The following is a 22,001-nucleotide window of genomic DNA, read 5'->3' as shown; positions in this document are numbered from 1 at the left end:
CTTGTTTACCTTGCAAAGCCTGCTGCACCCCTGGGGAAAAGTCATAGTGTGGTGGGCTTTTTCCCTTTAAGATTTCAAGTTCCTTCAAGAAAAGTTTATCAGTTTATGCAGTTTTTTAGCATTACTAGGAGGAGAAAAAGTCCCCCTTGCTCACAGCGCTATCAGTAGAAGAAAAAATAAATATTTACTTTTCTCCTCTATTTAATTTCTCTTTTCCACCAAGCGATTCACACATTTGGTGTTAGCAGCAGCACTTTGCTCCTTATAACACATAAAAAGGAGATATTGAAAATAAAAGTAACACCAATCACAAGAGCTCTACCCATGTTAGCATGATGCAGAATCCACTAAATAGCCAATTAAAATACAATTAAAATCAGAAATAAATAAAAGAAACCTCTTCACAAATCCTTTAATGCCATGATGGTTAAGTAGTTTTTATTGTCAAATTATGTATTTGAATGAAGCACTATTTAGGACTAGCAGCGGATGTAGTTATAATCTAAACTGTATTTTGATTCTTGTTTGCTGTTTTTTCCTTACCATGACTAGGTAAGGATGGCAAAAAACTTTCTGCTTTGTTTGTCTTTTATAAGTTCTGACTCAGTGGCAGGCAAGTACTACTTATGGGCCTGATGTAAAGCCTGGTGAATTCAACTGGAATGTTTCCAATGACTTCACTAGACTTTGGATTGGGTCTGAAGTGCAGCAATTTACTCAACTCTAGGGCATAAATTAGAGACATAAAAACCAAATTATTTGTGTGTTGCTGGATTACTGACGGCAAAATGTATGATGTCAGAAAAATAATAGGCAGAGATAGCCTGCACAAGTTGGAAATGCTTAAAATATAGCCAAAGATAGGGGAAAGCTTTGGCAAGAACAGACAGTCTCAGTTCCACTGCCAATGGAGGAAAGTTGAGTAATTTGACAGACAATTATGTGATTAATCTAGTAGAAGATGCTATCTGTCTCACTCAGTCACCACTCTGCTGCCTCATCATTAAGACGAGTATCTGCATGACATGACAGTCTGCTATCACAGCAGGAAGAGCTCTGAATCTATAACAACCCATGGAAACCCTTTTGGAAATGCCAAGAATTCCAGTGGTCTAAACTCAGAGCAGAGGTAAACACTGTCAGCCAAACATATCAGCTCAGTCTGTTGCCTGAGTAAGGGTGACAGTGTTGAAGAGAACTGAATGTGAATGGTACTTAAACAGCGAGAAATCAAGCAATACTCACCCAAATCATAACAATTTGGTTTAGAGAAAAAGCTCCCAAATACTGTTCTTCTGAAATTTCATACTATATGCCTTCATGAGTTAGGAGTCTTACAATGAGCTAGGTTCTGGTTTCAGTGAAAATTTACCTAAATACCCCTTGTTTGAAAATCTCAAGATACCAATACCTTACCCTAGCTGCACCACAGAAACTAACAAATATATTTGTTACAAAGTACTATTCGGTTGAACTACCTCTTCTCAGGTGAGTATTCTATCTCAGTATACAATAATCCAATAATTGAAGAGTAATTCTACTTTGTAAAAAGATCGATTATTTTGGAAAAAAATCTTATTTTGTTATGGAAGAGCCTACCCAAGCAAAAGGCATCATCCTGGAATATCTGATTATGCAACAGCTATGCCAATCCACTTCTAAAAATATGTAAACCCATAACATTCAAATATTGATTTCTCCCAGATTGGAAACATTTTTATCTTCTACAAGTTTGATCACATTATTCTAGGTATACATAGGTGTATATATCTCCAGCTTCACATTATTAGCACATCAGGACGGATTTTTATGTAGAGAACTACTTACGTAAAATAATTTGTATTTTAAGAATGTTAAAAGAAATATAAATTGGGATTTAATGTGGGCAAAACACCTTTACATCAGCAGGGAATATGACATTGTAAGCCACAGAACTTAAGGATGCACATATTTTGTTTATAGAGATAATATGCAAAATAAAATTGCGTGTTTAGAAATATATAAAGATACAAGTTGCACTCTAAAATAATATGGTGTGTATCTTAAGAATATTTGTTTTATACTAATTCATATGCACAATTTATTTATATTGCAGCATTTACTGATTTAAGCAAAGTTTTGCTACTAGAAGCCATCTCCATCTCCCAAAAGCAAAAAAAACGCACTGTGAATAAGTTAAAAAAGACAAAAAGAAAAACTTTTAGCATGCATTTCTATTCAATTTTCTCCGTATTTTGGCTTACTTTGTTTTCACAAATTGTTTTCACAATTGAAACAGGAATGGACAGGGGAAACTGGACTGGCAAATGCAAAATAAGGGTCTTTTTTATTATCATTATTAAACCAATAGACACAGTAACAAATACAGATAAGGTACTGAACAAACAAGTCTTTCCCCATATCACATCTGTGCCTTAAGGTATGGCCATTTTTTACCACACTTTCTAATAACAGATTCACCTCACAAATCTTTCCTCACTGCCTAAAATTGTCAAGGTCATCATAATACTATCCAGCCTGGAACAAAATTAAAAACAATGGGAAGGGGAGAAGTGTAAAGTGACAAACCCTTGGAATAATACTTGGAAGAAAAAAATATTTGAGTAACTGGAAATGCTTGTCTTTTAAAAACCACTATACAATAAAAGATGCTTTCTGAGATAATAATTTTCCCCTTTCTTTTTATACTGGCTACAGCAGAAACTGTCATCTTTTTCTTAAACAGCATCTATTTTCTGCTGGGTAGATCACAGATACACTCACCTCACAGGTGCTGTGCACTCTTGCTTTACTCTGGTAAAATATGGATTCAACTTTATGTATGTATGCTCCCCGTGAATTAATGTCAATAGACACTAAACTATTTGATGCAAAAAGCTTTGCTTAAACATTATTACAAATAATGTTGGTAGGATTCTCAGGCAGGATTTTTACAGACTTTTTTTCCATAAGATGGGCAATTAGATAGTAAGAAAAGTGACTTCCGGTTCTTAAAGTTGCATTTTGTATGGAAGTCAGTATAATATAGCAGTTATATTAGTTTAAAAGACAAGGAGCCAGGTAACATTTTCAGGAAAACTGAGCCATTCACTGAATTACCTTGGGATAATCACTTAACTATTATGTTCTTTAGTGAAACCATGTGTAATACTGGGTCAAAACACAACCCAACATCCCCTCTCCAAAAATCCAACTAATTGAGAAACAGATGCTCAAGTCTGGTTCAGTTTTCCAAAGTAAATAAATAAGAAAAAAGAGCAAGACAAATATGGCATGAAAACAAGACAGTCCTTTAGCAACCTTTCTAAGTCAAATTGAGATGCAGCTGCAGTGAAAGCCTTCTCAACTGCAATGTTTTGCATCGCTGCCAGCATGTAACACATTTTGATGTCTACTTGATTATGAAATGTTCACTTTGAAATTGGAAGGCAAAATTCAGATCCCACTTATATAGATACAACCTTACAGACTTTAGAAAAAACAGTGGAAATCCATGGAGTAGCATCCTGTGAAGTCAAAACACACACAGACAACGACACTCAAACAGAAGACAACACTTGAAGTAAAGGAAGCAGGCAGTGGCAGCATTCAGTACTTCATGTTCTTTGTTGACACATATGCTTACTTTAAAGCACTGTTCATTTTTATGGTACTCCATCAAAGAGAAAACAGTTGTCATAGCCATTGTTCTCATCTGGACACTAGCTCAGACTATCTTGTGGAAAACAGCTACACTATTGTCATATAAAGATGTAAAGCAAATGGGAAATTAATCCGGCAGTGAAGGCACAAGAATAGAGATTAGGAACCCACCCAGGTTCCATTTCCAGATATGTCAGACCCTTCCTGGATGATCATGTGCATATTGTCCAATTTTGATGTTCTAGTTTCCTCATCCACAAAATGGATCTAGCAGCACTTGTTCTGTGTTTTGAGATGAAAACAAGGCTTAAAAAGTCTGCAGTTAAGGAGGAATTGCACATAGCTAACTATAGTAGCTGTACTCAATTCCTTTTTGGTTAATGCATCATTCAGTTAATTTGGCATGTAATTGAAAACATTCTGCAGTAAAGGAATATACACCTTAATTGCCCTTGTATGTCACCATGAGCTGAATCAATACTATGTTACACAGAATGCGCATTAATTTTGTACTTCAAAACATGCAGAAGCCCTGTGTCTTACAGAAATGCAACACAGCATGTGGGAAATCTGTAATTTCAAACAACTTTACTTGCAGTGGATCACCAAACCTAGGAATACAATGGCATTTTCAGCAAAGCAGTGTGCTATCAGTTATACTTCTTTTCATAACCTTAATCAGAACTACATACTGCAGTATTATTTCACACACCAACAACAGAATTAGACCTAGCCACAGCACAAGGAGCCACGAATGGATCACTGCAGCATACAAAGAGCCTCTCATGGTATCAAGCCAACAGAACAGTGTATTTCTGTGCCTTTATACAGCTGGCAGAGACAGAATAGATGGGAAAACAACCTGACAAACCCTCTGCTGCTTTATTTGTACCTCATAGTTGTAGTACAATGCCTGGGGACAGACTGACCTCAGATGTAGGCTTTTCTCAGCCCTGTGGCCTGGAGCTGGGCCACATCCTTAATGTTTTCAGTCCAAAATACAATTTTTTTCATTTGTTTGGTTTTGTTGGGTTTTTTTTTTTTTTTTTTTTTATTTTCTGGGGGGCGAGGCAGTATGCATTGAGTGTACTGTGTCTCCCTTACAAAAATACCAGTTTAGAAGTTACTGCTGTGTTGTTCCCTCATCTCCCACTTGGGACACGTTAGAAAACTTAAAAGCTGAAATGTTCAAGCAGCTAATGCCATCTAAAGACTAAGAAACTGAACTACAATATATGGCCACCAGCCTTAACCCATAAGGAAAACCACTGCATCTGTTACAGACTTTCACATATTCTGTTGCTGAGGACAGCACTGGCTTCAGCGGGAATGTAAAAAAAAACCTCAGCAAGATTGTCTTATACAAAGTCCAAAAAGACAAAAGCCCATCTCCTTTTATATTACTTTTTTTATCACTATAGCTTTATTAGTAGCATGGTTTACCCTGATTTTGAGTATTATTCCACTGCACTTGAACTTACTTTAAGCAAAGTTGATGGTAGTGTGAACTGCTGCTCCTTTCAAAACACAAGTCAAAGAATGAATATTCTGCAGCAGTATTACAGATTTATATATTTGAATTATATTTTTCATAACTTTGCTAAAAGACAGGCTCCTCCAATCATGTACAGCCTTCTTAAACATGAAGAAAAGTACCAGGTTTCTAGAAGATCCTGACTTTGTGCTCGATTTAAGTGTAAAGCTAAAATATGATTCTTCCCTAGTAACTCCTCTGAGTCTCTAAAATAAAATAACAGTAAGAGCAATCAGGTTGGTTAATCTAAAATTCAATTTTAAATACGTTTGCTTTACAAAACAAATACTAAGGAAGTAGTATTATTAAGCAGTACGGACTTTCTGTTCAAGCTGCAAGGAAAGTTAAGCTGCTGAACAATTCATCTCGGTTTGCTGGTGTTAAACCAGTTTTTGACAAACAACTTTTCCTGCAAGCAAGGTGGCAGTATTTTCTCCTTTTCTGTTTATTCACCTAGCTCACTTAAATGAATTATCCCAGGTGGACTGTTTTTTTTCCCATTATTTCCATACACAAATAAAAAAAAACCCAGACAGAAAGGACAGGATGACCTCTACTAGTTCCACACACTTCAGACTGAGGGATAAAGCCAGTTAAATCATCTTCCTACAAGTATACTTCCATTTTTTTTTTTAGCAAACCCTATTTCAGTGCAAAACATACTTAATCTTCTTAAGAAGGTTCAAATACACTTACAGTAATCATATTCAAGTAAAAGCAACTACAAAGAGTTTGGTATTTTTTTTTTAAGTCCCGTATTTATTAAAGAGAAGTTTAATACGAATCACAAGTAACAGAAAATAATTATCTAGTAAAATAAGAAATTAAAGTCCTCATCTTCTAAAATAGTAAAATGTACATAAAAATTAAGAATCTATATAAATGTTATGTTAAAGTCTGAAATGTCTCAGATGTATGTAGATATAGCATGCCTTCTTTGTTCGCAAAAAGAAATGCTAAATTATGCATAACAACTATAATCAGCATATTTTAATGGTTACCTATCAGAGAAAAATTAGTCTTTAAGAAAAAATACTACTGTAAATCAAGATGAAAACGATCATTTAAATCGGGGTTTTCTGTTCACAGATTTGATTCATTTTCATGGTGGCTGATTTAAACCACTCTAATATATGCTACTGCTTACACATTCTGAGTTACAGAAAGTATTTTTTCTGCTTTTTAAAGAAAACAATGCTGCTAGATTCCTCTCTTTTTCTAGATGAAGTCACACATTTACTTTTGTAAAAAGGGGTTATGTCCCTTCCCTTCCTAACCCTAGCCATGGACCCTCCCTATCTACCTTTTACTGATGTCAATGTACTTGCAGTCAAGCAGGCAGCTTCATCAGTTCCTTGATTCAGATGAAACAAACTTGTTGAAGACATCAGCGAATTACTTTTTGCGAAGAACAGTCTGAGCACAAGAGGAGGGAGCTGGAACGAGCCTGTGGAAAAGGTGAGACTTTCTCTGGAAGAGTCTCATGGTGGGTTGACCCTGGCTGGACACTAGGTGCCCACCAAAGCCCTTCTGTCATTCCCTGCCTCAGCTGGACAAGGGAGAAAAAAATACAACAAAAGGCTTGTAGATTGACATAAGGACAGGGCAAGTTCGCTCAACAATTACCATCACGGGCAAAACAGACTCAACTTGCAGAAATTGGTTTAATTTAGTAACTAATTAGTTTAATTCATTTAACTTTAGTCCTCAGTTCTCCATCTCCTCCCCCACAACAGCAGGGAATGATGGAGGGGATGGGGGACAGGGAATGATGGTTTTCACTGCCATGCCTTCCACAGACTCCTCACACTTCCTCTGCTTCAGCATGGGGTCCCTCCTATGGCAGGCAGTCTTCCACCAGTTTCTCCAGCAAGAGTCCTTCCCACACGCTGCAGTTCATCATGAAGAACTGTTCCAGCATGGGTTCCTTTCATGGAGTGCAGCCCCAGAGGAACAGATGGCTCCAGCGTGGGTCCCCCATGGGTCACAAGTCCAGCCAGCAAACATGCTCCAACACAGGCTCCTCTTTCCACAGGGCCACAGATCCTCCCAGGACCCTGCTCCAATGCAGGCTTCCCAGGGGGTCACGGCCCCCTTCAGGCATCCCCCTGCTCTGACGCTGGGTCCTCTGGCTGCAAGTCAGTATCTGCTCCACCATGGACCTCTATGTGCTGCAGGGTCACAGCCTGCCACACCATGGCCTGCACTATGAGCTGCGGGGGAATCTGCTCTGGCACCTGAAATACCTCCTCCGCTCCTTCGCTGACCCGGGTGTCTGCAGAGTTGTTTCTGCCACATATTCTTACTCTTTGCCTCCAATTGCTCCTGCACAGTAATCTTACCCTCCCCTTCTTAAAGATGTTATCCCAGAGGTGCTATCACCACTGCTGATGGGCTCAGCCTTGGCCAGTGGAGGGTCCATCTTGAAGCCAGCTGGCATTGGCTCTATCGGAGAAGGGGGAAACTTCTAGCAGCTACTCACAGAAGCCACCCCTATATCCTCCTTCCCTTTACCAAACGTCCAAACCCAATATAAGTCTATGTTACTATAAAGAAACTGAGAAAAAGTACACTTTTGGGGTATAATGTAACTGTTCACATATCCTATGCCAATCTGGACCCAACTACTCATGTTTTACCACCATAGCATACCAAGTTGGAAGAGACTTCAAGGATCAATTGGTCCAGCCTTTCTAGGCAAAGCATGACCTACACTGTCCAGCTGGCTCTTATGTGCTGGGGAATCCACCGCTTCTCTGGGAAGATTACTCCAATGGCTGATTGTTCTCATTGTGAAAAACCTTCCTCTTGTGTCCAGTAAGAAAACAACTAAGGACATTCTTTTAATGGATGTAACTCTGCCATCTTCCTTTGTATCAGTTTTCTTGGCTTAAGAGCATACTTTGACATCACACAGCACTCTGGATCACTCATCTAATTCCATAGCTATACTACAATCCTATATTAACGCATATGTACAAATTTCTCCCTATGGCCTAATGTTCTTTTCTGATCACTCAATACCTCAGGTAACAAATGTGACTGACTTAATTGCAGGTTTACAGATAGACATGTATTCCTACTTTGGAGTCAAAACCTGAATGTGAAAGACATTCTAAACTCATAAAGACAACCCATTCATTAATTATTAATGTTAAGGCTATCACTTTTACCCTAGTTTGCATAAACAAGGGGAAAAAAAGATTGTTTATACTGTCTTCTTGATCATCTGTTGCCTTCTCTCTCATACATGTTTGGAATCAATACACAAATTGTGAACAAATATGCCAGAGGAACCGAAGCCTCTGTGATGACAAGATTCTGTAAGTATAATGAAAATCAATATTTGAGTTAAGAAGAAAGACCCAATTACTGTATCTGTTGAACACTGAAGTTACCTGTCCTGTTTGGCCTCCTGTGCTTCAACTGAGCACACAAGAGCCTCAGCACAAAACCACAGAGGATTCCAGAATCAGTATGACACCTGCTACCTCTTTTTTGACTAGCACTTTGGAATCAGAGGGAAGATGAATGTTTTACAGGGCATGTGAAAGAGTCAAAAGGGTACCTGAGCAGTGTGTGTGGCATCTAGAAACCAGGAAACATGGCAGGAAGCTTGAGCTATTGTTGTGGCACGACAGGGGTATAGGTGATGTAAAGACAGAGAATGCAAAACTGTAGGAAACCAGGGTTCAGTATGTTTGCTGCTCCAACATGAGCTATGTTTAGAATACAACCGTCCATGACTTCTGAAACCTTTTAAATGACTTCTCTTGCCTCACCTCTTAGTATCTCAACTACATAAACCTTGACCTCATGTGGATGGATTTTTAGCAAAGAATGGCCACATTCCCAAGTCAGCAAGTGCCTACGTGGAGTTCGACATGAACCGAGGATGTAGGAGGATGTGGGTAAGGGACCAAGAGTAATGGTGCAAGCAAGGTAAGAAGAAACTGGAATGTGCTAAGATACAAAATAGTGAACTGTTGGCAAGTTTTAAAGGTTAGGTTCCCATGCTCTTATTTGACCAACTGTATACTAGTTGCTGTGTGCTGCAAGAAAATATATCCGATCATAACACACCAAGCTATTGTAAGCAGATGCAGACTATAGTATAAAAAGGATAGATGCTTTGTAATAAACAGCTTTTGTCTGATCACACTGATCTCTGACTGAATCCATTTCTGCGGCAACTTCAGGCCAGTATTGTCAAGACATTTGATGAAGAAGTGTTCCTCAGAGATAGAAGGAATAGCTTTTACGAACATGTGCTTTTTATGATTTCTGATCAATACCATCACAGAACGGTGTGGGTTGGAAAGGACCTTAAAGCTCATTTAGTTCCAACCCCCCTGCCATGGGCAAGGGCATCTTTCACTAGACCAGGCTGCTCAAAGCCCCGTCCAGCCTGGCCTTGAACACTGCCAGGGATGGGGCAGCCACAGCTTCTCTGGGCAACCTGTGCCAGGGCCTCCCCACTATCACAGTGAAGGACTTCTTCGTTGTATCTAACTTCCCTTCTTTAAAGCCATTCTCTCTTGTCCTACCTCTATGCCCTTGAAAAAAGTACCTTTAAAAAAATTATTTGGAAAAGAAAAATAAATTCTGAATTTGCTACACACGCTTTCTCTTCTCACAGCCTTCCCCACTAATGACTTAAAGGCATTTTACGTATATCTCCATGTCTGTCACAGCGTTGCTGAGGAAGGGCGGTGAGACAGGGAATGTACACTACTGCTGTAGCCGCAGGCACATACCGAGGGCATCCTTTCGCCACTTTTTTCCTTCTGGCAGCTAGGCCGGCCGAAGGGACTTTCGGGTCCCCCCTCTTCTATCCTACACCCGTTCTTCCGGGCTGTAAACCTCATTAAAACAAAATTACCTCTCGGAAAAACTCTTTAAAGTTTCGCGTTGCACGGCCCACCTGGTCAGCGGGTGTGGAGGAAGCCCCGAACACCGCTCCCGCCCATGGCGGCGACGGGGCCGAGCACTAGGACCTGCTCGCTAACGGGAAAGAAGACATTCCCCGGCTGTACCACTGCGTAACCCTGCGAGTGACGACGCGAGTCGACTGCCGCTTGCCTCAGCACCATCCAGCTCCTTAAAGTCGGCGAAAGCCGAAACTCAGAGAAACAGCCCCGCTCTAAACGCCGCTCTCTCCACCCGCACCTCGCCATTTTCGCCGGTCCCTTCTTTGCCTCCCCTTGTGCGGCAACTGGTACGAGCCGCAGCAGGTGTGGCAGTCGGGACAAACCAACGGCTAGCGGGGAGAGGGGGGAGCCGTGCGGGAGCGCTCTCTCCCTCCCTCCCTCCCTCCCTCCCTCGCGCGCGCGGCCGAGAGTGATGAGAGGCAGCGAGGCGGGAGATCGAGACCGGGACTGGGCTGGGGCTGGCAGCGGCCGCATCATCGCGGAGCGACGCGAGCAGAGAGGCCGCCGCGGGAGATTGAAGTGCCTGCGCCGCCGCTGGGGCCGCTGTGAGGCGAGGAGGGGGCGGCGCCGCTGCTGCTGCTGCTGCTGCTGCTGCTGCTACTGCTACCACCGCAGCTGTTGCGCGGGGGGGCGGAGGAGGAGAAAAAGAGGAGGGGGCCTCCCGTCCTTCCGCCGGTAAGTGCCAGGCAGCGACTACGGGCCTCGTCGCAGTCCTTCAGGCGGAGAGGACGGCTCCGGCGGCCTCTTCCGTGCCCGGGGAAGGCCGCTCTGCCCGTCTGCCAGTGCTCGGCCTGTGCTGAGTCGCCCATGCTGGCTGGGAGGACGGTTCTGTTGAACCGGAGCGAGAAAGGGCGGCCGTGGAGCGGGGCGAAAGCGGGTCTCCGTCGGCCAAGGTTGCAGTTGGGTGAGGAGAGGCGGATTCCTCCCGGCTGTGATCCCCCCCCCTGCCTTGGCTGGCCAGGTGTTGGCACAGGCAAGCCGTAGACTGAATCACCAAATAATCTTGGTTTAAACATCGAGTTTGGGGGGGGGGGGGTGTTGTGTTTGGTTGGTTGGTTTTTTTCCTTTCTTTCTTTCTTTCTTTTTAGCTTGAGTCAGCTTCCTGACCTGATTCAGTGTATGTGCAGCAGAAGCGCTTGTGTGGGCAATAGAGGTTAGTGAGGAGGAAGAACTAGCGTCTGGAGCTGTGGTAGAGGTGCTGGATGAAAGTGTTAGTAGAGGTACTTCTAATTAGAACATCTGTAACAGTGCATGAGTTACGATTTGGCCGTTCTTATCTTGATGGAGCACTTATTACAGGGTTGAGTGATTTCAGATGTCTTTTGGTGGATGTGTTTCTTACGCCTTGGATACTAAGTTTGTACAGGCTAGATCTCTTGAATCACTGTTTTAGAAACAGATTGCTTCTTGCAGTATTGGGGGGGGATAATATGTGGGTCACCATTGCTTGATTGACTTCAGGATTCAGCTGCTAAAGAGCAGGCTTTTAGGAAACTGGCAAGTGTATGACTGTTAGTTTTCTCAGTGTATTCGCTTGTCAGAAGTACGTTCACGTTCTGTCAGATACTGGATGACCTCGTGTGTATGTACAGGCATTCTGGAGTCTAACAGATCTGGTGAAAGGCATTTGGCCTTCCCCTAACCAGTTTTTAGAATCACAATGAGGAAAGAGCTGAAATGTGAGGGAAGATGGACTTGTGACCGTGTTGGAGGATAGTTCTGTATTTAGCTGTGATAAATAGGGTGAGGAAAAATGGAATATTCTCAAGAAACTGTAACTGGGCACGAGTTTGGTAGTCTCAAGAACATACTGCCAAATCACTTGTAGCTGCAGAAGAGCACCTCTCCCATGCAGGATTCTACTAGTTGAGTTCCTGAAGTGAGCATGGTTAGCTGAGTCAGAAGCAGCAACTTTATAGTTCAGTCTTGTTAGATGACCTTTCCCATCTTCTAGTGAGAAGCCTGAGCTTTTCATCCAGCCCCTCACTGGTATTTTTACCTCATGTTCCTTGTCTTAACTGTCCTCATGCTGCCTTACCAGCTCCATGTGTCTTGGAGGTTCAGATGCTGTTAGGGCTTTACATTCACTTCTTTCAGTTTCTATTCTCCTTGTCTACAGAGAACCCTGGAAATGGGCTTTTGTTTCCAGTAGACTAACTCCTTTCTGGAGAACCTGGGCTTCTGCTGGGGACAAGGGTTTCATACTACTTGTGCAGAGCTGATTGAGCACTAGACTTAGCCAGGCTTGTTACTTCAGCTTATTCAATCTGCTGTTGTTACACACAAATCATAGTGCAAGACACTGCTCTCCCTGTTCTTGGCTGAAAGTAAAAATCAGAGGTTTAATTCATTCTGTCTCTTGCATCTAAATTTGTTCATTTAAGCTAAAAAGTAACTGGTAGCATTTTATTTATCACTATTGCTACTGAGAGCTTTATAGCTCTTTCTCCTAGGAAAGTTGCACAACCACAGTAGAAAAAAAAAAAAAGCCTTACAAATTTGGGAAGCTTCTTTTTTTGACACTTCTTGTGCACCTAAATCTTGTCAAGGCTGTTTACAGTGCCAAACTAAAGCTAAGTCATGCAATTCTAATAAAAATGTGTGCTGCTTCTTACCACTGAGAGTGGTATACAGAAAAAGTAGTGTATTAAAAGTAGTTAATGGCTGCGGCTTTTTTTCTAAGCTCCTTTTGAGTAAGCTTCCTTTTCTATCCCAGTTTTAGTTCTGTCTTCTTTCCTACAAGTGGATGGAGTTAAGTAATCTTACAGTCTAATGTGTTGAGGAAAACAAAACAAACATAACCAAATTAAACCCGCACCTATCTGTGGACTGGGTTTTATAACTATGTTTGGTTATAAAGCTAAGAAGCTCCCGCGGGCTGACATGAGCCCTGTTCCCCGCTCCCGCCCTGCCGGGGGAGGATCCCGCCGCTCCCTCCTCCGGGACTACCGCTCCCAGAAGCGCCCGGGCTGAAAGTGAAAATAAACGCCAGGTTACGCGTCTCTTTTTTCCCTTTTCCCCTCCCCGGCGGCGGTAGCACATGTCCTTTCTCTTTTGTTTTCCGCCCGGCAGGCCGGCTGCGCGCCCGGGCCGGGACTCGCCGCCCTGAGCGGGGAGAAGCGGGACGGCGATCCCGCCGGAGCGGTGCCCGGGAGCTGCTGCCCGGCCCTCCGGAGGAGCATAGAAGCCTCGGGGTTTATGGAGCTGGAAGTCCAGGCTGCGAAGTAAAACTTGGCTCTTTCTCCCCGCGATTCCCACATGCAAGTTGATAACGTGAGACCGGCTGCTTTTCTTATCGCTGCTGCTACCTCGAGTGCCGGGGGCCAGTACTTTGCCCCCCACTGCCGCTGCTGTTTCCTTTACCCGGCCGCGGAGCTGCTCGGTGGGTTTCCCTTGCCATGTGGGGCTAGGAGGGGTGCAGCCATTCTCCACAGGGTGAAGCGGTAAACATGGAGGCGGCGTGCAGAGGCGACAGCGGGGAGCAGAGCCATCAAGGCGGCGGCGCGGACACCCTCGGGGACACTTCTATGGACTGCTACCTGCGATCTCAGGGCTTGTACAGAAAGCGAGTTGCCAAGGATGGATCTTGTCTTTTCAGGGCTGTGGCCGAGCAGGTAACTGCCTACCTAAACAAAGCTACTTCTCATGAAAGCGTGGGAAGTAGATCTCATTAGTGGGCGATAATTAGTGTTAAAATGCTGACAAGTATAGGTTAAGGTTACACAGTCGTATATATATATGTGTGTGTGTGTGTGCGCGCGCGTGTGAGTGCGAGAATGAATTTCTGCCTTGCAACTTGAGAGAAGTTCAGTGTGTACAGCCGTTTTCTGTCACCAAGAAATTGTTACCTGTTTTGACCTTCCACTGCCTCCTCAGAGCTTTTTTCAATGTAAGATTTCTACATTTGGGTGCAACTGCTTCCGCATGAGGCTCTTCAGGAAACGGAATTTGGCTTAAAGAGCTGAAAAGCTTTGCTCTCAGATTTGTTAATTAGTTTATTATAAAATTGGAGAAAGTAATTTATTTTTAGTTCTTCCTGTTGAATTCCCTTCCCCCATTTCAGTATTAAAGGAAAAAAGTGACAGCGTCATCTTGTCTTAAACACAAACAAACAGCAGTGGGAGCTCTGGTGCTTCTGATTGTGAGAGCCCAGATTCTTGTGCTAATTGTACACAGTTCACTTTTTTCTTTTTTTTTTTTTTTAAACATTACTTTCCCCTCTCAATTTCTTTGAGAATTATAGCAAACGCTATAGAGCTGAAGTGAGTGGTGTTATTTTTTATTTCAGGGGAATGTTGAGTATACATTTATACTCTGGTGTTTTTAATTAACATGTGTGTATATATATATATATGTATAAGGTTTTGCCCACACTACAGTGTATATAGAACTTTTTTCAACTATAAGCTTAACATCACATTTGTATTTTATTGAAGGGAAGGCCTTTAATTCAGAGTTACTAGGTGTTTATCCACAAACTTGGCCTAATCTCTGTACTCTTGATGCAGGAGAAACTGCACTGGTCTAAATTTGAAGGTGTTTTAAATTAAATGTAGTGTGTAAGGATTGCAAGAGAGGCTGCAGCTTGAATTGTCTGGAATTTCCCTACATCGTAGTGAGGGTGCAGAAAAAGTGATGTTGGAGATAACTGATGAAAGTAATGTTTTTTTCCAGTAGAAGTTTGAGCAGGAAGTAAAATGCAGGTGTCATATTTGGATCTGAATTCCTGGCTTCCTAATCAGTGTTCAGGCAACAGACATACACCTCTTAAAGTCAAGAGAAAGTAATCCTGCAGTCTCTTAGATCTGGTTGGATTTCATTTGAACAAATGCGTGTTGACAGTCAAATTTCCTCATTCACTCGTGCAGTAACTTCTTCAAAGTCCTTTACAAAGGAGTTGGTTAAAGAGTAGCAACAAATGATATTCCTTTTGCTCGGTAAATCATTGTAAAATTGAATGTCTGAGTTTAGTAAATCTGCAGTTACTTAATTTTGATTAAGTAACTGAGTTTTCACCTGCATAAAGATGTTACTGAATGAGTGTGTATTTAAATGTTTTTAAAATTAGACTATTTTGAAGCCTGTATTTAAACAACAGTCATTAATTATTTGTGACCTGTCATTAAAACTCGTAAGAACCAGTGTAACATTCTTCTCATTCTCCCTTTGTAGGTGTTAGACTCTCAGTCTCGGCATATTGATGTTAGGATGGCTTGTGTAGACTATCTTCGGAAAAATAGGGAGAAATTCGAAGCAGTAAGTATTTTTGTTTTATTTGTGAGCAATTAAAAACAAGTTGCTTTATTCCTTCCACTTTTCTAAAGCACATTTTGCTGTTTGTGACAGTATTCATCACAGCTATATGCCAGTTGATGCTTTTTAAAATGAGTGCTCTTTAAAATAATTGGCACATGTGTAGTAGTAACTCATCTTCATAAGCCTGCAGGAAGACTTGTGTGCTGCTTGAGCTGGAGTCATGCGGGGTGGGAAGAGTTTTTAATGCTCATTAAATAACAAAACAAACTTAAACTGTAATAGTCAGTAATGAAGCTACCAAAATCTGGATTTTGTTTTAGTATAATGCCTATTTTAACAAAGGACATAAAATGCTCTTATTGTGCTATTTAATTGCTTTTACAATATATAAGGGATTGACTGATGAGAAGAGTGAAAATTCTTTCAGGGTCTACAATTTATTATGCATTGCCACTGTGGTGTTGTTTTTCTAAACATGCATAAATTCTCCATCAACCATGGAATAAAATATTTTGACATTGAGCTATATTTGACCAATGTCATCAGTGTTAATGTTATAAAACCCTATTTTTCATTCCTTTTAAAATAACAGTAATAAATAATGGCGTTCCTGTTTGTTTGTATGTGTTTTAGTGTATATCTTGTTTAAAAAACTTCAAAGATAGCCAAAACAGGAGTATGTGTAAGGATTTGTTACTAGAGGGTTATTATTCAGCTTTTGTTTTCTGTTCCAAATTTATTTGGACCCAAAATAAAAAGGCTGGTTTAGGTGCTCACTAGCACCTTAAGGGAAGAGAAGGAAAGAAGGAATAAGTGTGTGTGTATTCTGTAATTTCAAAGTGCCCTATGCTCGAATGTGACTGATCACTGGTAGTGTGGAAATTGTCAAGAATGAATGACATGAAATACAGTGAGTCCCCCTAGGAGAGCAGCGCTGACTTGACTGTTTCCATTTGTCAGGACTGTTTCTTTCCTGTCCATCTGAGGACTTAACCAAGTCTGAGATCTGTCTCCCATCTTACTTATTTTTTCACTGCTGACTTTTTAATCCCTTTTCTTACCACAATTACTTCACTTACTCCAGTATCTACTTTTTGGAAATAACCTTGAACATTCTTGACTCTAAATACGTGTCATTTCCCCTCTTTGCTGTTCTTCTGAAAAGTCTCTCTTTTCTAAGCTTCTTGTCAGTTTTCAGAATAGGTGTTTCATGTACAAGGTTGAAGTGTTTCATATCTGTTGTTATTTCCTGGTGTTCCTACTCCCTCAGGTATCTCACTTCAGCTCTACTGATCTCCTTTGCTCCCCATATCTCTTACTATGCTTTGTGTTTTTAGTCTGTAACATAGCATTGTTGAGGTAAGGTAACTCTTAAAAAAACCCCAACCATGCAAACAAACAAACAATGCCTAACCAAACTAATCTCTTAGTTCAACTATTTACTCATCTGCTTTCTTAGTAACTGTGTTCTATTGGCATGTAGAACTTGGTGAAGCTCCTCTTCTGTCTGTTGTAACCATTGCAGCCTGGATTTATTTCTCATTCCATTGATGCTGCTATAATGGAAGTTTCAGGTGACTGAAACAGTCTTCATTTTTATCCTCATCCTTTCTTGAAGTGTTATCTTTGATTGCTGCTGTTTTACTTTCATGTTTTTTTTCTTTTTTTTAAAGCTCTTCAGTTTCTTATGAGAACTTTCTGGTGCCCTTTCTTCTGCTGTGTGTTATCTTTAGGTCATTTAATTTTGAGACACAAAAAATCCTGCTGTGTGTGATCATGTTTTACAAATTCACCTTTTAAATTCATACCTGATTGCGTCTGTCTAAATTAAAATTTTTGGCTAGACTTTTTGATTCTTTTCATAAACAGCACTGTCCAGCCAGGTGCAAAAAGGCTATAGCAGAACTTTTAATCTCAATTACTTCAATCAGTTTTCCTCATTGCCTTGTTTTGTAATCACTGTGGGTAGAAAGGCTGTACAGCTTGTAGCTTAAGTTCATAATAGGAATTACTACTTCAGACACAATCTGCAGATTGTGCCTAAATAGCATTTAGATTGTGTCTAAATATAATTTTTTTAAAAATAGAGTCTCATGTCTGTTACTGCAGAATCTTTCTCTGGTCTTAACAAATGTGCATGTTAAAGAGTGCAGCTGAAGGGTTACTTTCTTAGTCTGGTGCTTACAGGGTAGCCCATTTTGTTTGCATCATTTCACTGATAGTAAAAGCAGTTTTTTGAAGTGATACAGAAATGAAGATAAAATGCTTTCTGATTTGCCTATACTATATCTTACTGCTGCTTGGGATTACAGAAATGTGACTTTTGTTTCTGATTGTCCATTGTTGCCTATTTCTTTTGACAAGATACTTGAATAAGCCCACACATACTCTCTCCAGTGATGCTTTGCATGCCTGGGTTGAATTGCCCATAAACACCTACTTTTGCAGCATTTTTGCTTTATTTCAGATTTCCCCCTTTGGCTGCTGGATTTCTTACTGTTGGTGTTTGAGGCTTTTTTTTTGTTTGTTTGTTTGGATTTTTTGACGACTCTAGAGGCTATTTATGTGGTTATTTTCTGGAATGCTGACCTTTATTCCCTTATCTTTACATCACTTTATACTTAGATTGTAAACCCTTTGGGGGCAGGGTAGTCTTACATTTCCAGTGGAACATTCCCATTGGTAGAGTGGGTCACACACTAGGGATTGCATACACTATTCTAATAAAAACTAATAATTTCTTTCTTATTTTTCCTTTTTTTTTTTTTTTAACACAGTTCATAGAGGGTCCATTTGAAGACTATCTAAAATGTTTGGAAAATCCACAGGTATGTTAAACTTGACTTATAATAAAAAGTAGTACTGTATTGAAGTTGATGGATAATTGCATTTTTTTTTTCTCTCACAAATGCTTTGAGTGAATTTAAGAGGTTTCTGAATTATATGAACATATGTTTTTATCAGTGTACTCTCTAGTGTAAGATGATTTAGGGATACTTTTTTTTTTTGTGTCTGGATTTAAACCTGTTAGTCCTCAGATTGTACCCAGGTGTTTCTAGCTTCTGCAAAACATCAGGAAACATAGTGTAGCTAGTTTTTTCTTGAAGGCAGCCTTGAATAAAGTCTGAAAGTTTCCATGGTGAAAAGAGAGTTAGTTACGTAAGGGATATTATGAACAGTAGCCACAGGCTTTTTTGCAGATACTTATTTGAAGCAGAATTATTATTCCCCTTCTCTCCACCAGTTTAATGTTAGTATTTTTATTAAGGAGTTAATTTGTGTAAGCTGAGGGGATGGGGGGAAAAAGGATTATCTAGTAAAACACTGCAAAATCTTTTAATTTTTTTAAGCACTCATACATAAATTGTATTAAATTTTACTCTCCTAAAATCAAAACGTGACTTTCTTCCCCCAGCCTCCCTAGTTAGAATGGCTAACTGAATGGTTCTCTTTTTGTGGGGTTTTTTTTTTTTTTTGGGTGTTGGCCTACTCTGCTTCTGTCTTTGTTCATTCCAGGATTTTTAACTGCAAAGCTTTGTTAGTCAGATCTTGAGTTAACATGCTTTGCTAAATGGTAAACCATGCTGTTTCCCAGTAGAACTTACTCTGCGCTAAACTGTGCTAATATGAATAGTTTACAGCACCGCACTGCCTTTGTAGAAAATGTCTTTCTCATACATGTTCACTAATGTGTAAGAGAAATCCTTTGGAAAAATAAACCAAAGAGTAGCTTTTTCACATGGTCAGAGCAGTTAGCATGAATTTGAAAATTGTCATGAGAATTTAAAAAAAAAATATTAAATGCTACAAAATCCTGCCCTAAACTCAATTTCAGTATTTTTTAATATAGTAAGAACAACAACAACAAAAAAAAAAAAAAAGAGAAAAAAGGTCTGGTCCCATCATACTGGAGCATAGGACATTGCTTTGGCTGGTAATGAAAGAAACAGCTTTTACTTTTTTATGATTTGAGTCTGGGTTAATGGCATTCCTGACACTTCACTGATTAACAATTTTAAAGGACAGGCTTGGTCTTTCTTCAGGTGTTGATACATAGCTGCTTGTCTGAGAAATGCAGCTATCACAAGTTTATTTTGGCTATTTGGAAGCGGACTGTCTACTTTGTTGGAGCAGTTCACAAGATGGTGTCAAAATATTTGTGTGGAAGTCATCTGTGTTTTAGGCAGGAGAGTTAAGCCTCAAGGGTCTTTTTCCTGCTCAACTACAGCTCAAGGCCACAAACCCAAACAGTTTTAAATGTGGCGAGTAACATTTTTAAACCCACTTGGTAAATCTGACACTCGCTTTTTTTCAAAAGTCAGTTTTGAAAAGCTAGACTGCTGATCGTTTAACAGAAAAATACCCCAGCCCAACTCTATCACCTTTCAAACTCATACTCTTTAATGACAGATTTGAATTTGTGATTGATTTTTAGTTCTCTCAGTTTTCATGCAGATAGATTCATTGCTAGTTTGGGGAAATGTCCTTCTAGCTTGTACCCCTTAACCGCCTTACTGGAATAATTATTATTAACAAAAACCTACAATCAAAGTGTCTCAGCTGAACTTCAGACTCTGTGTTGATATATTTGGTTTTTGACAGTAATTTCTTGCATCTTTTGGCTTACACATGAGGAGGTATAATAACTGTGTTTAATAATTGTGTGTTTGAAGTTAATTTTATTCTTTTTTCTTTCAATATAGGAATGGGTTGGACAAGTAGAAATAAGTGCCCTTTCTCTTATGTACAAGTAAGGAAACTTTTAAATATGTTTTATTGAGATCAGTTGTTTTGTTAGTGAGTCAGTTGGAATAACAAAGATGTAATTGCATGTTATACTGTAGCTCTCCAGAAAGTTATAAGTATGCTTTGAAAATCATGGCTTTCAAGGTAATAAATAGAAAAGTGAGCTTTGAAAATGGCATTTAATTGGGGGTTTGAATCCAGGTTTGCAATAATGTCATGCATCTCACCTGCACAGCTGATTGTGGGTAGAGTGATACAGTTTGTATCTTGTTAATTTTCATATCTTAATGTTTCTATTAAAATGGCATTTCTTCCTGTTTCTCAGCAACGCTTTAATATTAACAGTATTGCTAAGTTGGGGCCTTTACTTGTTTCTTTATTACGTTTGTACAAATGCTCTGATGTAGCTCGAAAGTGATACGAGTATTGTAGGCTCCATGCTAGAAAGTCACCCCCTGCTATGAAGTTCTGTGTACCAGGTATATATGTATAAGACTACCAGGTGTATTTTCATATATATATATATATATATATATATATATATATAAAAAGATTACCTGGTGTACTGCTTAGTCTCTTTTCTGTATAAACATCAATTTTTCTACTCTATCAGTATGGATTAAATAGTACGAGTTTGTCAAGTACCATAGTTTGAGCTATGCTTTAGAAATGTTTTGGTATTTGTGCATAGAAACACTCCTTGGTGATGAGCAGTTTTGTTGATGTGTTTTTCATTAAATGTAAACCTCTATATTAATCTTCCTACAAAGTAGTATGAAACAACATGCTGAATATTTATAGCTGCTTTCTATATACTGTGCAAGGGAATAAGCAATGTACACCATCTTCTCTTTCTGCTGTTTGTGAACCTGTTGAAAAATTCAGTATTTCAAAATGCTTACTGTAAATTAATGACTTTTTATACTTTGACGCTTGATGAGACACTTGATGGAGGAAAGCAACTAGTAAAATATTTCAGGTACTTAGATGAGTGCTAAGGGTGGGAAATTGCATGAAACACTCTTGGCATTTTGTTGTTAATGGACAGTTCGGAGTTGCATGTGCTGCACAGGTGGGAGAGTAAAGTTTGGCTGAAGAGGCTTACAAAGAAAGTCTAATGGTTAGATTGAGCCAGGGTGAAGAGGGATGTAGCTCAAGTCAATAAAATTGCATGCTTGCTTACATTGGACCTGGGTGGTTGTGATCTTCTGTTTGTTCTATTTCTGGCCATGAGAAATGTATTGTCATGAAATAGAACCAGTTGATTTTGAAGCTGTGATATGTTGGTATCCAGGACCACAGCTGTTAAATGAATAGAGAGACAAATCCTGGTTGATCATAGCATTTTTAAAATTTCTATTGGAAGCATGAGGAGGATTGTGGCATAGTTGCAACTGTAGGCAGTATTTCGCTGCGGAGTTGGACACGCAAGAATTGCTACTGCCATACTTGTTTCGGGAAGACTGTCTTTTATTAAAAAGGCAATTTTGAGGCTTAGGGAAAGTAGGAATGGTGCTGGAGGTAGGGAGACATAGTTGCTTCTCTTCCTGCGGGCTGGCAGACTGAGGGAGAGCAGAAGTATGAATTTACTGTTCTGTGTCAGGCAGAAATGAGAGAGTTTCAGACTTCAAGCATAGGGTAGAAATGCAGTATGAATAGGTTTGTGTCATTTTAACTCCTCAGATCTATCACAGGTGTAATTTGGTTATCTATTAAATTTTCCTTGCTGCCCTGAAGCAGGTGGGTTTCTGAGCTATGAAATTCTTTTCTTCTCAGAATTGCTTTTTCTGACTTGTTGTAGAAACTTGTGGATTTTTTTTAATCCCAAAAAAGCGTCTCTAAGTGTATTTCACCATTTTGCAAGACTAGTAAAGCCTTTGCTTGTGTGAGCA

The 22,001-nt window shown here is 40.0% G+C and overlaps 1 protein-coding gene across 7 annotated transcripts in view; it reads left to right on the top strand.

Moving 5' to 3' along the window:
* The first annotated feature begins 10,491 nt into the window (after positions 1–10,491).
* The window catches only part of OTUD4 (OTU deubiquitinase 4), a 33,305-nt gene continuing 21,795 nt past the window's right edge, over positions 10,492–22,001 (top strand). For 2 of the 7 annotated variants that reach the window (XM_061354153.1, XM_061354150.1), the window contains exons 1-4: positions 12,890–13,721; positions 15,280–15,363; positions 18,141–18,191; positions 20,067–20,113. In XM_061354153.1, coding sequence (XP_061210137.1) covers positions 13,557–13,721; positions 15,280–15,363; positions 18,141–18,191; positions 20,067–20,113 — 347 coding nt within the window. In that variant the 5' untranslated portion in view covers positions 12,890–13,556. Of the gene's footprint in view, positions 10,783–12,884; positions 13,722–15,279; positions 15,364–18,140; positions 18,192–20,066; positions 20,114–22,001 lie in introns of those variants that run through there. The other 5 variants (XM_061354151.1, XM_061354152.1, XM_061354149.1 and 2 more) reach the window with 4 other exon arrangements.

Source organism: Neopsephotus bourkii, unplaced genomic scaffold (assembly GCF_033783945.1).
Source record: "Neopsephotus bourkii isolate Nb327-2 ecotype Australia unplaced genomic scaffold, CSIRO-AGI_Nbou_v1 NB_718, whole genome shotgun sequence".
NCBI lineage: Eukaryota > Metazoa > Chordata > Aves > Psittaciformes > Psittacidae > Neopsephotus > Neopsephotus bourkii.
Note: the sequence above shows the minus strand (reverse complement) of the source record. Positions and strands in the feature narration are given on the sequence as shown.